The sequence below is a fragment of the Mus caroli genome, unplaced genomic scaffold (genome assembly GCF_978045245.1).
Source record: "Mus caroli unplaced genomic scaffold, Mus_caroli_1 scaffold_11, whole genome shotgun sequence".
NCBI classification, from domain to species: Eukaryota; Metazoa; Chordata; class Mammalia; order Rodentia; family Muridae; genus Mus; species Mus caroli.
In genome coordinates, this window is record NW_028227266.1 from 75,725,993 (window position 1) to 75,741,386 (window position 15,394).

The 15,394-nt window shown below is 37.2% G+C and overlaps 1 protein-coding gene across 2 annotated transcripts in view; it reads right to left on the minus strand.

Moving 5' to 3' along the window:
* Positions 1-15,394, minus strand: part of Tinag (tubulointerstitial nephritis antigen) — a 93,589-nt gene that overhangs the window by 39,991 nt on the left and 38,204 nt on the right. The window contains exons 7-9 of one of the 2 annotated variants that reach the window (XM_021172721.2): positions 12,705-12,885; positions 10,978-11,023; positions 8,046-8,169 (exon numbers count right to left, since the gene is read on the minus strand). In XM_021172721.2, coding sequence (XP_021028380.1) covers positions 8,046-8,169; positions 10,978-11,023; positions 12,705-12,885 — 351 coding nt within the window. Of the gene's footprint in view, positions 1-8,040; positions 8,170-10,977; positions 11,024-12,704; positions 12,886-15,394 lie in introns of both variants that reach the window. The other variant, XM_085844800.1, reaches the window with a different exon arrangement.

The window sequence follows — 15,394 nt, forward strand, 5'->3', positions numbered from 1 at the left end:
AAGTGCAATTAGTCACTGCCCCTTTACAGCCAAATATTTAAATGTTTTGTCCAACAAGTTATTAATTCAAAAGGTTAGATATTGTAAAATTTTAAACTTTAACCTCTTAAAAGACAAAAGAGAGAAATTATATCCCCATATATACTATTTAGTGCATTTCCATGCACACTATTTAAAACATACCTTTATTTTCAAAATTTGAGATTAAAATGTCAAATTTAATAAATGCTTTTTAGTATCTTAAAAGGATCTACTTATTGGCTTATAGATTAATCCTAAAACAGCTACCTTATTAGGAAAGAGAAAAACAGGTTCTCTCCACAGAACTCTACAGAAGCATATTGGTAATTCGTGTGCTGAGCTGACAGGTAAGTTAACTCAGTGTCCTGATTAAAAGAACTAAAAGATTAAATTCATGTTTTAGATCCATCCTTGCTTGTCATTTTTCCAGTTTAGACTAGCTTCTAGCCTTTTAACTTTATGGCAATAGTACATCAGAGACTGTATATTCAGACTTAGTAAAATTAGTCATTTAATAGAGTCATAATGATTTTTCACTCTTCTTCAGTGTGACCAGCCATTCTAACTCAATCTTAGACTGGTCTAATATTCAGTTCAATTATTAGAGATTCCTATATTCTAAATTACCTAACAAAGTTAATTCAGAGCATTTCCCCCAAAGTCACCAAAGGCTCATCTTGCCTTTACCTTATTTGTCCTAAACTTTTTGCAAACTGACATTAAAGGTCAGTCTGCAGCGGAACGCCACTGGCACCCAGTTACTTCTAATTCTTATGCATTGGTAAAATGGAAGGACGCCCTGACTAATAAATGGAAGGGTCCAGATCCAGTTCTAATCTGGGGAAGAGGCTCGGTTTGTGTTTTTTCACGAGATGAAGATGAAGCACGGTGGCTACCAGAGAGATTAATCAGGTAAACACAGATTCTGTCTCTCCTCGTAAGTATCATTCTAAAGACTAAAATTCCTCTTGTGCTGGGAGTGGAAGCTCTCAGAAAAAATTGTTTTCCTCTGAGCCAATTCCCCTACAAGAGGCCGGAGATTAACTTTAGCTTTACAATTTGCATCTAAATAAAGTAACTTGACTTCTCCGAACAAAAAATTTACATTGCTACACTCTCATTGTTTAGAATTCTTCCTTCTCTCAAGCAGGTCAATCTACATTCTCCGGTTCTCCACCCCTACGAGCAAACAAGTGGTATTGCTAATCTCCCTTCCAGGGACATCCCAGCATGTGGCTTTTCAGTCTAGAGAAGATTTAGATTTACCAGGAGAGCTAGGAAAGTAAAAATTTCATATATATTTACAGAGATTAGTTCTTATTTTGATAGAGATGGGCTTAGTCCCTTAGCTGGCCTCTGGCTTTTCACCCTTGCTGTTACTGCAAGGTGTCCTTAGTTCCTCAGGCTACTGGGAATAACAGGGATGAAGAGGAAAGACTTTCAGCTCCTATTTTAACCAAAATTAATGGTGTTAATACTGACATATTCTTATCTTGGCCTTGCTAAATCTGAGGTTGACAAGTCTCATATAGAGACCTCGCAATGACTCAGAATTGCGCTACTGATTCATAATCATATGAATACGGTATGGGTACCGCTTGGCGCAGGAGATTACTGCGGAGGGAAGGTCCAGCTTGACCGTTTCTGAGTTCCCTGTGCGACACACCTGATTTGAAGGAGGTTGGTATCCGATTCCAGCTAAAAACCAAAAATACTTAAGGCTCTGCCTCCCCTCCCCAAAAGATACCAAGAGCCACAGATGTGGGTTGTTATAATTCCCACGGGAGGAATCGGGTCAATGTCCACCCAAGTCAAGGTTAAAGGCCCACTCATCTACGGATGAGAAAATCATTTGATCACCTCTGTTAAGCATTGCCTATTTAAACTTAATTAATAGGGGGGAGAGAGGTTGGAGACCTTGCTGTCGTAAGGGCAAGCCCTTCACTGCCTCCCACCCAAAAAATAAAAAAGCCAATTGGCCTTGTACTAGGAGCCAGCCAGTCTTAACCCCTTCTCCCTGTCCCCCTGCCTTTCACCCAAAATTGTGGATAATTATAAGCTCAGTGTTATTCTAAATCGTTTAGTTAAACTCAGCCAGGGTTCCAACGCCCTACTTAAAATGTAAACAGGTAGCTACCTATTCAGCACTAATTAGCATTATAAAGTCAGAGCCTACAGCCCAGCGCTGCTATTCAGTCAGTGCTTTAAAGACAGTCTTAGCCAGATACAGTTTACCATTAGAAAAGTTAGGGAATCCCACGGAAATAAGTTTTTTCTTTAGCCCTAGGAACTCAGGCAAAATTATTGAACATAGATAATTTTTCTGCCTCAGGCCACCCCCTTTTTTATTTTTGTTTTGTTATCTAATGGGGGGAAATGTGGCCTCCCTTCCCCCAGCCTGGAACCTGCCTGCTCAAGGGTGGAGCTACCGGCTCATTCGTCCTGCCACGCCCACTGCTGGAACCTGCCTTTGCTGCCTGGAGTCACACACGTGTTCGTCCTGCTACTGGACCCTGAGTTACTTGGCGGGAAATTGGGTTCCCTCCCCCTTCCTTTATTAACTGGGTGTCTGGAATTAATAAAATTGAGCCTCGATCAGAACTTGTTGTCCTGGCTTCATTCTTTTCTTCCGCCCCGTCTTGTTTCCTCTCTTTTCAGCCTGAACTGCCATTTTCAGTTGAACCGTTCGTGTTGTGGACCGCGGGCGGGCCGCAACACATTGCCAACTTTGGACTTCAGGTAAATGTCAGGGACATGAATGAACCATGACAAGGCAATGTAATTGCAACATAGGAAGCATGGGCTGGAATGAAATATCTCAAAGAATACTTTTTTTTACTTAGATGCAATGTTTTCATGTCCCAACATCTTGAGAACTAGGATCCATTTTGAAACCAAAGGGACTCCTTAGAATTGGCAGTGATATTTTCTAATTTGTAGTATAGGAAAAAACACTATTTAAAGATAAAGTATTTTTATTCAGTACATCATCCCCAAGTAGTATCAAGAGATGTCTTGGGAATAAAAAGAGAGAGACAAAGTAAGGGTGTTAAAAAAGAAACATTCTAGATTTATTTATGTCCTTCGCTTTTTACATAGGAAGACAGCCTTTATTGTCTTCTGATAGAATCAGTTATATATGTATGTGCCTCAATTTCTGTGTTAGCTACTTTTTCATGTCTAAAAAGAAGCAACTTAAAAGAAGACAGTTGTACATTGAGTTAGGGGCAAAAGATACAGTGATCTTGGTGGTCAAGGCATGGCAGCAGAAATGGCTCACACCTGCCATTAGAAGTTGCTCACATCTTGGTGGGTCAGAAAACATGGGGAAAAAACGCTGCTACTCTACCAATTCTCTACTTTACCCCTCAGTATCCAGTCTGAAAATGCAGACCACATTTAAGGCACATCCTAAGGATACCTCAGTTGGTCCACTCTGCAAAGTGTTTAAGGACACACCCAAAAGTGTACCTTATTGATTTCAGAGGTATTCCTTAATGCAATAGAAATGAAAATGAGAATTAACCATAATTCCTGAGAAATGAGACTACACATTAATCGAGCTTTTGTTCCCTAGTGCTAAGCACTTAATAGACACTCAAATTCATTTGTTCAAGTAAATTAAACCTAATAGCTTTGACTTCTACACAAAGGACAGCAAACAGTTTGTTCAGATAAATGTGTTAGATACTTCACAAAAGTATATTGAGCTCTGCAGATAAGGGACATTAACTTTCTTGAAATACTTGATTACTCTCTGGCTCACTAATGCACTTATCTCCTGAATGTAATAATTACCAAATAAGGAATTGCTGTTGGAGAAAAGAATTAAAATATATGGCTCTGGGGCATCCAACAATGCCCAAATGGCCTAAAACATTTGTTTAAAAAAATGATATTCCTACTAACACTACCAACAAAATTAGTTTTGTTAATTGTCACAGAGAGGAAATACATTTTAAAGGTTCGAAATTCCAGGAGCTTCTGAATGTGGGCACATTTCTGCAAATAGCAGCAGTTATGAAAGCACATCTACCTTCATCAACCTCAGCCTGCATGATAATGAAAATGAGGATAACATAGACACCGTGGCTACTAAAGCGGTAGAGACAGACAGTGAGCAGTTGCCATAAATCAGGAGGATCTGATCCGATCTACCATATAAGGAGCTCTGAGGAAGTTTTTCTAGACTAGGGATATCACCAAAGACAAAAGTGAATATGAATGACACAGTTTAAGATTAGAAAAATAAAAAGTTCAACCTGCTAGGGAGTAGAACTAAAGTAGAGTTAGTGTTGAATAACAATGAAACACTATGCAATCACTGATGTGTTTATTCACTTCCTGAAAATTCACTGCATGATTAACACACACACACACACACAAAACAATCAAAACCCTTATATCATCAATTCCGTTTTTCTATCTTTAGTGAATGAAGCAGTCATAATATAAAACATAACTTTAAGGAACAACACAAAGACTCATTTTGCACGCTATCAAAATAAGACTGGATATTGAGAGGTGGCAATCAGTTCAACCCTGTCCTCACTGAACCCGAATATATAAATCCTAGACTGAAAGTTATGTCAGACTTTATAGAAATTTCTCTCAATATCTTTACAGTGAGAGCATTTGCAGACTCTGTTCCCTTCCCAAACTATCCATGGGAGGTCAGAATAAAACCACATTGGAATCCATTTGTGCTACCAAAATCCCAGCAGCCATCCAGAGTAATGGCTGAGAAGCCATGCAAATATCAAACACCTGCAAGATGTATTAGAAGGCTCACAGAAAACTGAGATCAGAACCAGATATACAAAAGAAGAAGAAAATGAAAGGGTCCTGTGATCATGGGTCCGTTGTCCACAAATCGAATCAAAGCTGATGAGTACCTTGGCTTTTTTTTTTTTTTTGCCACTTTCTCCTTATCTTATTTTTAAAGTAAAACTTACCCTATTTAAAGCTGAACAGTAACACCTAAGAACTAGCAAAGAACAGGAGCTTAAAAGGTCACCGTTCAGTAATAAATGTTATTATGCGTTAACATGGTATTAGATGATTTGTTAACAAACACTCATTGTGCAAAGAGATCTGGTCTCGAGAAGCTTCAACTTAGATGATACGTGGTCAACAAGAAGAGAATTATTAAACCATTTCACTAAGGCAGAAATTTATAACTATATAGAACTGTAAAGAAACAGAGCAACATCTAAGGAGAAGAAGAACTAAGGGAAGACAGAGCAAATAATAGATTCCATAGGACATTCAGAGAAGCCACACGGATAAGGTAAATTTGAGCAGACTAGATAAAGGTGTATACACCAACGTGATTGGTTATTTGGTAGAAGAACACATTGGATGGAAGGAGAGTCAAAGTTAGTAGAATTTGACATTAGAAAGCTGGTAGCTGTGTTAGTTTAGTAGGCAAGAAAATCATGGACCACTAGGCCTACGCTAATGAGCAGCTAGATCTGATAATGTTTTACCAAGAAACCCTGGGTTCTATATTAAAAATACAGTTATCTGGAATGCCAATCAGTAATCCAGATACAAAAGAAGAGTAATGGACATTCAGGCAGAGATAATACAGAGGATGAAGAGTGTCATTGAAAATAGTGTCAATGGATGCTGTGATAAACTCAAAGAGGGTTTTGAGGAAATGAATAAGAGATAATTCCAAGCTTTCCCACAAGACCATGTGGGAGGAGAGTTTACATTGACTCAGGGAGAAAATGCTGCTGCTGCTGCAGAGAAATAGGAAGATGGAGAGCCCTGTTTCAGAAGTGCTAAGTTTGAAGTGTCCATCTTCTGCATAGGGAGATGTTGCTAGAACACAGAATATACATGTCTGGAGTTCAGGAGAGGCTTCGAACTTGGGAATATTGTTTAGTTGGATGCCAGCTTTCATCTGGTGCTGAAAGCCAAAAGGAGTTTAGAGAGCACTGAATTCACTGAGAATGAGTAAGAGAAAAAAGAGATCAAGGCCCAAGGCCAGGGTTTAGCAACTACAGCAGTGAGAGGCAGAATAAGAGGGGGAAAAGAAACTTGGCAAACAGCAACAAGTATGGGAATGTCAGGACAGGGAAAGAGGTTTTAACAAGGTAGAGATAATTGATAGCCTTGAAATAAGTGGGTTTTAGAAAAGTAATGGGGATTACTTTAGAATAAGCATGAGAAAAGATTAAGTTTAAGAAAGAATGTAGTTAAGTTTAGAAAGACTTTGGGGAAGATGTTTTGAGGACAATGAGTGCTGGCAAAGCCAGTACTGGAGTGAGAAAATTAGAAAATTGGGAAGAAGTCAAGAATAAAGGTTCCTCAGCACTTGAGAAACAGGGGCAGGCACATCTCTGAGTTTGAGCCCAGCATGGTCTACAGAGTGAGTTCCAGGACAGTCATGCTACACATAAAATAAACAAGCAAACAAAAGCTGTCTTGAAAAAAGCAAAACAAAAACAAAACAAAGAATTAAGATTTTGCTTCTAAAAGTTGAGATCTGAAACATAAGGGCATTTACTCAAGTGAAGTCTAATCCTAAGGAGAAAGAGAGAAAACTCCTCAGGGGGTTTCCAAGTAGTTTTAAGGGTGGGGGAGATGCTACAAAAAGAGAAACTTAGGGAGAAGGATTCAGGGTTTCTGTGTACAGTCTGCAAGATAAAGACAACATAGGCTAGCAGTGACATGTGACTCCAGGAAATGTGTTCTGCTGACTTCAAATTTGTCAGTGATATCACAACCCAGTTACCATTTAAGAGCAGGATGGTGCATCCATGATTTTGAGATTTCAACTCGAAGAATGGGAAAACAAAGAGAATGAGTATTTAAAAGGCGATTAGCCAGTAGCATAAGACATCTCATGGAAATGTATCATCATAAAATGGTATAAAAGTAAAGTTAACATAGTTTTCACAGATATTTTAATTTTTGGCAGGATAAGACAGTGATTGGGGCAAAGAAGAAGAGTGGAGGGTGTGATGATTGTTGGTTTTAACGAATGCCAACTTGCCACAAATTGAAGTCATCTTAACTAAGTAGGGAACCTAAACTATAGAGTTATCCTGTTTGCCTTATTGATGCAGAAAGGTCCACGTATAGGCAGCACCTTCAGTAGCAGTCCTGGTTTAAAAGAAGAGACCGTGACAAAAGGAAGGTTATTGCCTCCCCTCTTGCCTGCCCAGCCCTCCTGCTCACTGCTGAATTGATTTAATCTGTGGCTGCTGCTCCTGCTGATTCTGTAGTTGTTATCAGAACCAGTGTCCAGGCTCCATCACTGACTGAGAAACAGGTCTCCAGGAACCTTCCAAGCTTTAGGGACCAGACTGGAACTTCTGAATCAGTCACTCAGTCTTGTGGAGTGAATAACTAGTGGGTTTTGTCATCTCTGAGGTGACACAGCTGGTGAGGATCCATGCCAAATGCTGAGGAACTTGGCCTGAACGACCATGAAACTACTCGGCTCCCTCTCATATGCAAGGAAACTGCTGTTATTATCTTTACATAAGTCTATTGAAGACATTCTCATATGCTCATTTTATCTCTTCTGTTCTTCTAAAGATCCCTGACTACTGAAGTGAGCATATAAAGGTAGTTATAAAGGCTTACTGTGGAGTTGCAACAGATAAGATTGTCTATGTAGGTTTGGAAGAGTGTCAGTTGAGTAGGTCAAATTGAATGAATAATTTATTATAACTTATGAAGAACTGTTAGACTCCAAAATAGGAAAGGATATGAACTGGAAAAATGAGAAATGCTAGTCAGAATGGAATCCCGATATAAGAGATTATATTTCTAAGGTTAATACTAAAATGCAAATGGAGAATATACAGATAAAAATAAATTATCTGAGGCAACCAAAGACATCAGATACAGACTCAAAGAAAGTATGACTGAATACTCAAAAATTATTAATCAAACAATCAATCAATTAATCAATGATATAGAGCTATTTCCTCTTACATTTGAATTCATTTTTATAAATTAAATATATATATATGTGTGTGTATAACTTAAAGTAATTACCTTACCCAGTGAGTTTAACTGCATGTGTCCGAAGTTTTTTATACTTTTCTGGTTCTTCATTTGTGCTGACAACATGTCTGTATATTCCTGTCTTATAATAAAAGAAGTCTTCATGGACTTGCATTATGGCTGAAAAAAAAAACCCAACAGGATAAAAACCACAGTTACTAAAAAGCCTCTTAAAAAAATCTAAGAAGAGAGAAATCACACCTAATTTTATTCTTATTAGCATGTGACAAATTTTTTCTATTCCTTTAAAAGCAAAACAATTTCAACTACTTAGAATATTTCTTATGTACACATTTTGTATTTAAAATGTCTTTCAAACCTTCTCTTGTTGAGTTCTATTAAAAGAAAGTCATGTGAAAAAAAAATCTTCTGTAGGGATTTCATCCTTTCCGCTCTGAAGAGCAGAGTCTGCCTTTCACTCTTTGAAAACCAGAGCCCATGCTTCATAAAATGTTCCTTTGCTCCTCACATAGATTACTTCTTTTCTATTTCACATGGGGCTTTGTGGAAGGGCTTGTGCAATTCAGGTTAAAGACTTCAAACTTCTCTCTCAGGAGGCATAAATCGAAGTTTTTTTTTTGTTTGTTTTTTTGTTTTTGTTTTTTGTTCCCCACCACCACCCCCCCACTGGAACCAGATATGGATACCGTGGTAGCTAAGAGCAAACTTACCTATCTTAGCTCAATATGTATTTTAAATGAAGTCAAAATGAAGGTCACTGACATTTGCCAGGTCCTACAGTAAAGCTCAGGCTGCAAAGGAAGATGTGGCTTTTCCTGTTCTGTTTTTAACTTTGTTCTTTAGCATTCAGGGCCTTTTGGGGAAATTTAAGTGTCATTGGAAGCTAAGTCTCCTTTATCCGCTATAAAACACATCCCCACAGGGTTTTAAGAATTTTTAGGCTGTACCCTATGCAAATTTCTGCTTTCTGAAGGTCTTAGAGAAGTGCTCACGGTGTTATTTATTCAAGGTTCAATCCATTTGACATTCTTTTGTCCCAAGACAGAAAGAAATACTGGAAGTTAAATCAGGCTGCAGCAAGCAGAAACTCAAACTGCATCTACAGCAAGGACCAAATAACATTCTTTTCATTCACACACAAAAAAATTATGATATTCACAGTGATTTCCCATTCTATATAATCATCGTCCCATTTAGGTCTTACCACTCAGCACTGCATTAAGTACTGTGAAAAACTATATGATCACCACTATAAAACACTGCCAACTGAAGCCAACAGTAAGAAGACATCATGACTTAGCAAAGGCACCATCATTCTTCAGTCTCTGACATTAAACCAAGGCAGAAAATTCTACAGGCTGACCTACAAGGAAGTGTTCTGCACTCTAACCCTTGAAAGCTGCACATGGTAAACTATGGCCCAGACCTGTAAGATGTGTAAGGGTAAAAGAAAGAGCCCTGGGTCCGGTTTTGTCTTAACTCTGGCTAAGACTGGCAGGAGATTTTTTTTTCTCAACAAGTCTAAAATGAGTGTGCATTGCTTTGAATTTTTATTATACAGCCTGGAAATTTTTTAATTTCAAATCGATTATGTGAAACCCACACCAAAAAATAACATATGGGTACAAAGTAAACCTCGGTTTTTCCACATCTTTAAACAGTTGGCATCTAAGTTTCTTTTGGTTGGGAACATGGGTTGGAGGGTTGGGAGTACAATGATTTGGAAATTCAGAATGATGTAAGCCAATTCTGTTGCCTAATGAATTGCTAAAACCATTTAAGAGGAAAATGTCAAAGTGGAGGTTGTGAGTTTGGCCTTTAGTTAAAATGTCTTCAGTCTTTCATATCTGTTTCACAGACACCACTAGACAAAGCACATAGTAAAATTACAAATGAATTCCCACAGTTATAACAGCCAACAAATTTCACACATTTAAGAGGAAAAGAGCCTTATTTATTGGTTGCAAAGTTAATGTAAAGTTTTAAGATTTTTTAAAATTAAATTTAGAGTATGTTTATATAAGCTTGGATTTCCTGATAAATTAATTTCAACACAGTTATTAAAATTCATGGTTCCCCCTATATCAATATTAATTGGATCAGCATTCAGGAATAAAGGAAAAAAAAAGTCGATATTCCTTCAAATGCATAACAAGTGTTTTTAATTTATGTCCCAATGTATTGACATTATACCCCGACCCTTCCCTGTTTGCTACTAAAATTCCCATTTCATACCTCATTTGGTATGTTTCCCTATGCACTTTGGGGAAAATGTTACACAGAAAATATATTTTGTGTATTCATCTTTATTAAAATTATTGGTATAGGACAAATTCCAATAAAGGAAAAAGATCAGATATGCCTTAAGGTCAAAATCTATATTTCCTACCCCACAGTATAATTATATTATTTAATAAAACTGTACTACCAATAACAAATTTACAGATTTAGGTCACTTTAAATAGTTTTGTAAAACACAAAAGTCATCCTAGTTTGTTTGATTTTCCTTGATCTAATATAAAAATGAAATTATATACTTTGTTTCTAGTAACACTGTTTTTTCTCAACGCATTTCTAAGGCCACCTAAGCTGAAATTGATTACAAATCTAACCTTATGTGTGATTCTTACATGTGACCATATGAATAATGTGAGCTCCATTGAATTAATAACGGCATGTCATATGTGCCCATCCATAATAACTCTGAAAAGACTTAGCAGACTTTCTTTAAATGTGTCATTACTATTTATGTGTTCAACTCATAAACAGGTGGTCTTCTTAAAGTCAACAGAAGCTCATGATATGCTTTGATGGGCCAGTCTTCTATGAGTGCACAGGCTAGACGTGTTGAACCCTTATGAAGATGTCTAAGATTTTCTCTTTTATTAAGCTCCTTTAAGGTCATATCATATCATGTTGTTTATTATAGGAATTCATAACTGAAAATGACATTTTATCTGGGCTTACCTTGAACTGGTCCATTTTGTATGATTTCTCTCATAATTTCAGTTTCCTGGAATGAAATATATCAGTAAACATCAACAAGACAGCTAAAGCTGATGTCTGATGCATATGAGCTACTGTGCGATCCATTTTGGGATTACATAACTCTTAGTGACTTGGTCACTTGCAGTGCACTGTTGTACTGCTTTGAAATGGTCACATGCACCAATACTGCATTGACGAACTTGCTAAAACTAAGATATGTCCATTTGCTTTATTGATTTTTATTACAATAACTTCGGGTTGGAGAGAGAATGGAGTAACTTTTTGTGGTGATGGATGAAAATAGTAAAGGTAAGAAAGAAGATTTAACCAGTGAATATTCATGTTATCTCTCACCTTAGGATCATAAACAAGAGCAGCTACACCAAGCAACTGATAAGTCAGGCTCAACAACAACTTCATTATGAAAAATCACCATGTTGCAGTCAGTGTCCCCTCAGTAAGGAGGCAGTTCATTCATCATTCATTCATTCATGCATTCATGCATTCATGCATTCATCTATCCATACAAAGTCTGTATTACAAACTGTGATAGAAAAAAATTTGGATGCTTCATCAATCTCAGGGTAGTTACATCTTGGCTGAGTAGACAGCCTATGAAGCAGCTAACATAATATTATACAATATGTTCTTATAGATAAAGCATAAAGAGCCATTGATTAAAAACATGAAAGGTGCTTAATTCCACTCAGAAGTAAAATAGAGTATCAGGAAGTTTTGACATAGGCCTGGACTATTGGGTAACTATTGGGTAACATTTCCCCAGTTGGAAAGGTGAATATTCATTTGAGTCAAAGGAATTATTTCCTATGACAGTAAAAAAAATTGAGAAGGCATAATATATCTAGACAGTAGAAAATTACCTCATGTACCAGTATTGTTATGGTGAGTGGAGGATTAAATACTTGCAAGACACTAATTTCTGAAAGTTATAGGACAACCACACATAAAAGGCCAGAACACCAAAATTAATCACTGGGTTGTGATCTAGAGAGAACTTGTAGTAACAAAAGTTTAATATATTTCTTAAATAAGTCTAGACAACCCTGATGGGATTAGGTTAAAATTGGGTCGGCATGAAACATGACAAGCTGGAGTCTAATATGATCCTTTTCTCCCTATAGCAAGGGCCGAGGCATGAGATCAATAAAAGAAACTACTGACTCCAAATATTAGTGGTTTAGCTCTGAGTTGTCAGTTTCATTCATATACATACTTTATAAGTCGTAATTTAAAAATTATTTTAGGAGATACATTAAAACTTAAGTCAATCCTTTAGATTCCTGCCTTAACAATTTAAAACCTGCTAAAAATGCAAGTAAGAATAACAACAACTGTATCTGAATAGGCCAGAGAGATTGAGTGGGTAAAGGCATTTGCCACCAAGACTTATGACCTGAGTTTAATCTCCGGGACCCATATGATGGAATGAGGGAATCTATTCCTGGCAAGTTGTTTGACTTATACAAACATGTATAGTACATTCATCCTTAGACAGACAAACAGACAGACTAGACAGACAGACAGACAGACAGACACACACCCCACAATACATGTAGTAAAAAGAGAGAAGTCTACATGCAAGCACAACATTTGGTATTCTATAATGTTTTCGAATGATTTAAAAATAAAGTGAGCCAAATAGCTTGAGAATGACATCCTTGTTAGTTCTTGAAGTTTAGACTTACATTGGAAGAGATTCTGTATGGAGGAGAACATTGGTAAATCCTGTTGGATTTCTCGAAGCTGTTGGGACATGGCTTTGTGGCATGCCGTTTTCCCCGCCCATCTGATCTACTTGCCATAGCACAGATATTATTGGTAGTGTTTTGGTCCTTGAAAAGTGGGTAGCATGCATGAGATACCAGTCTAAGAGAATAAGAATGAAGAAGATATTATTTATGAAAGTGCTCAATCAAGTTTAATGGGCTAAATATTTGTGAAATTTGCTATTTATTCACCTGCATAGTTCTAAAATGTCAACCAACTACATACCACAGGAGCTTAATGATACTAGGCTCTTCTCTCCTTTTATTGCCACATTATGATTTTTTTAAAGTCTTCTTCAACACAATTTAGGTAAAGAGTTATATACTTGGCACGAAATTTCCTGAAGATGAAAAGTATTCTTTAATAATCTGATTATTTGCTGATGGGATATCATAAAAACTTAATTTTTAAAATTAAGATTGATATTTTTATTTTGTTGACACATATTAACCTAACCTTTTACTTAATAATTAATTAAATATATATATTTATTTCATGTCACTGAGGGGGAAACAATATAATGTTTGTACGATATTGAAAAGTTTAAGTTGTATGTTATATTAAAATGAAACTGTTATTGGTAGATTTTGAAACTAAGCACACCAATTATTTTGGCTCCAAAATATTCGACTCCAAATTTAACATTACCTTAATGAATAGAGAAGTAGAGAGCAAAGAAACAAAAACCACATAATTAGTTATATAAATATCCAACACCAAAAATGCTATAACCCTAGACAAAGAACTTTCAGTCACTAGTGGCTGCTGGGAGAGATGAATTTGTCTCTCCGAAGGATGAATGCCCTTGTTGTTTATCTAATCAAAGGTAGTCATCCCTGAAAATGTAAATAAGCCAACAGCAAAAGTAGACTCAACAGGTTATATTTATATATTTAAATATAAAATTCCGTTTATATGTATGTATGGTTGTAACAAAAATAATCAGAGTAAAATTATAAATTAAAGTTGTTGGGGCACAGAGGAGGGGTTGAGTGGAGGGGCTACAGAAAGGAAATGGAATGGGTTGATATTCTATTTTCAATAGAAATATAGTCTTTTAATAACTTATTTTACTTGATTTTATGTGCATTGGTATAAAGGTGTCAGATCCCTTGGAACTGGCATTACAGACCGTTGTGAGCTGCCATGCAGGTGCTGGGAATTGAACCCAGGTCTTTCCGAAGAGCAGACAGTGCTCTTAACTACTGAGCCATCTCTCCAGCCCTAGGAGATGTATTTTTGTAAGATGTTTAAATTTATAAAACTTGGGTAGTGATATTTGAACTTAGGCCTTATATAAGATACAGTTTGTGAAACACATGAAACTCAAGAACAAAGGCCAAAGTGTGGATACTTTGCCCCTTCTTAGAATTGGGAACAAAACACCCATGGACGGAATTACAGAGACAAAAGTTTGGAGCTGAGACAAAAGGATGGACCATCTAGAGACCCACATCAGGGGATCCATCCCATAATAAGCCCCCAAACGCTGACACCATTGCATACACAAGCAAGATTTTGCTGAAAGGACCCTGATATAGCTGTCTCTTGTGAGACTATGCCGGGGCCTAGCAAACGCAGAAGTGGATGCTCACAGTCAGCTAGTGGATGGATCACAGGGCCCCCAATGGAGGAGCTAGAGAAAGCACCCAAGGAACTAAAGGGATCTGCAACCCTATAGGTAGAACAACAACACGAAATAACCAGTCCCCCCCCCCCCCGAGCTCGTGTCTCTAGCTGCATATGTATCAGAAGTTGGCCTAGTCAGCCATCACTTGAAAGAGAGGCCCATTGGTCGTGCAAACTTTATCTGCCTCAGTACAGGGGAACGCCAGGGCCAAGAAGTGGGAGTAGGTGGGTAGGGGAGTGGGGGGGACAGTATGGGGGACGTTTGGGATAGCATTGAAAATGTAAATGAGGAAAATACCTAATAAAAAAAATTTAAAAAAAGAAGTTAAGCAGGTTTAAGTGAGGTCATGAGAATAGGCCTCTTATGAATGGGATTATTCTCTTCCTAAAAACAAGCTATTTCTCCATTATAAGTAAATACTATGAAAATATGGGCATTTGCAAGCCAGGAAAGAGCTCTTCTGATGGACTGAAGCAGCCAGCATGCTGATCAAGACTTGGCCAGCTCCAGAACAAAGTGTCTATTGTCTATAGCTTTCTCTGTGGTTATCTAAGCAGATAAACACAATGAGATTTAATTGGATTATAATGCCAGTTTATGTATTCAACATATGTAATATGCACATATTAAGTTTGTGTGTGTGCCATATGTGTGTACACATGTGTGTGCATACATGTGTGATGGTGATGTGTGATCTATAATTATACATACAGAGGAGAGATTTATGTTGGTGTCTTTTTCTTTCACTCTCCTTCAAGTTTTTAGACAGAGTCTCACTGAACTTAGAGTTCACTAATAGACTAGTCTGTCTGGCCAGTGAGTCGTTGGGACATTTCTGTTTCTGATTATCAGCACTGATATTATAGTTTTGTAATACTATAGCTGGCTTCTTATGAATGTTACAATAATTCTATTCAAGCCCTTTATCCACTGAGCCATCTCTACATAATGATAATGGTGATGATAGAGATGATAATA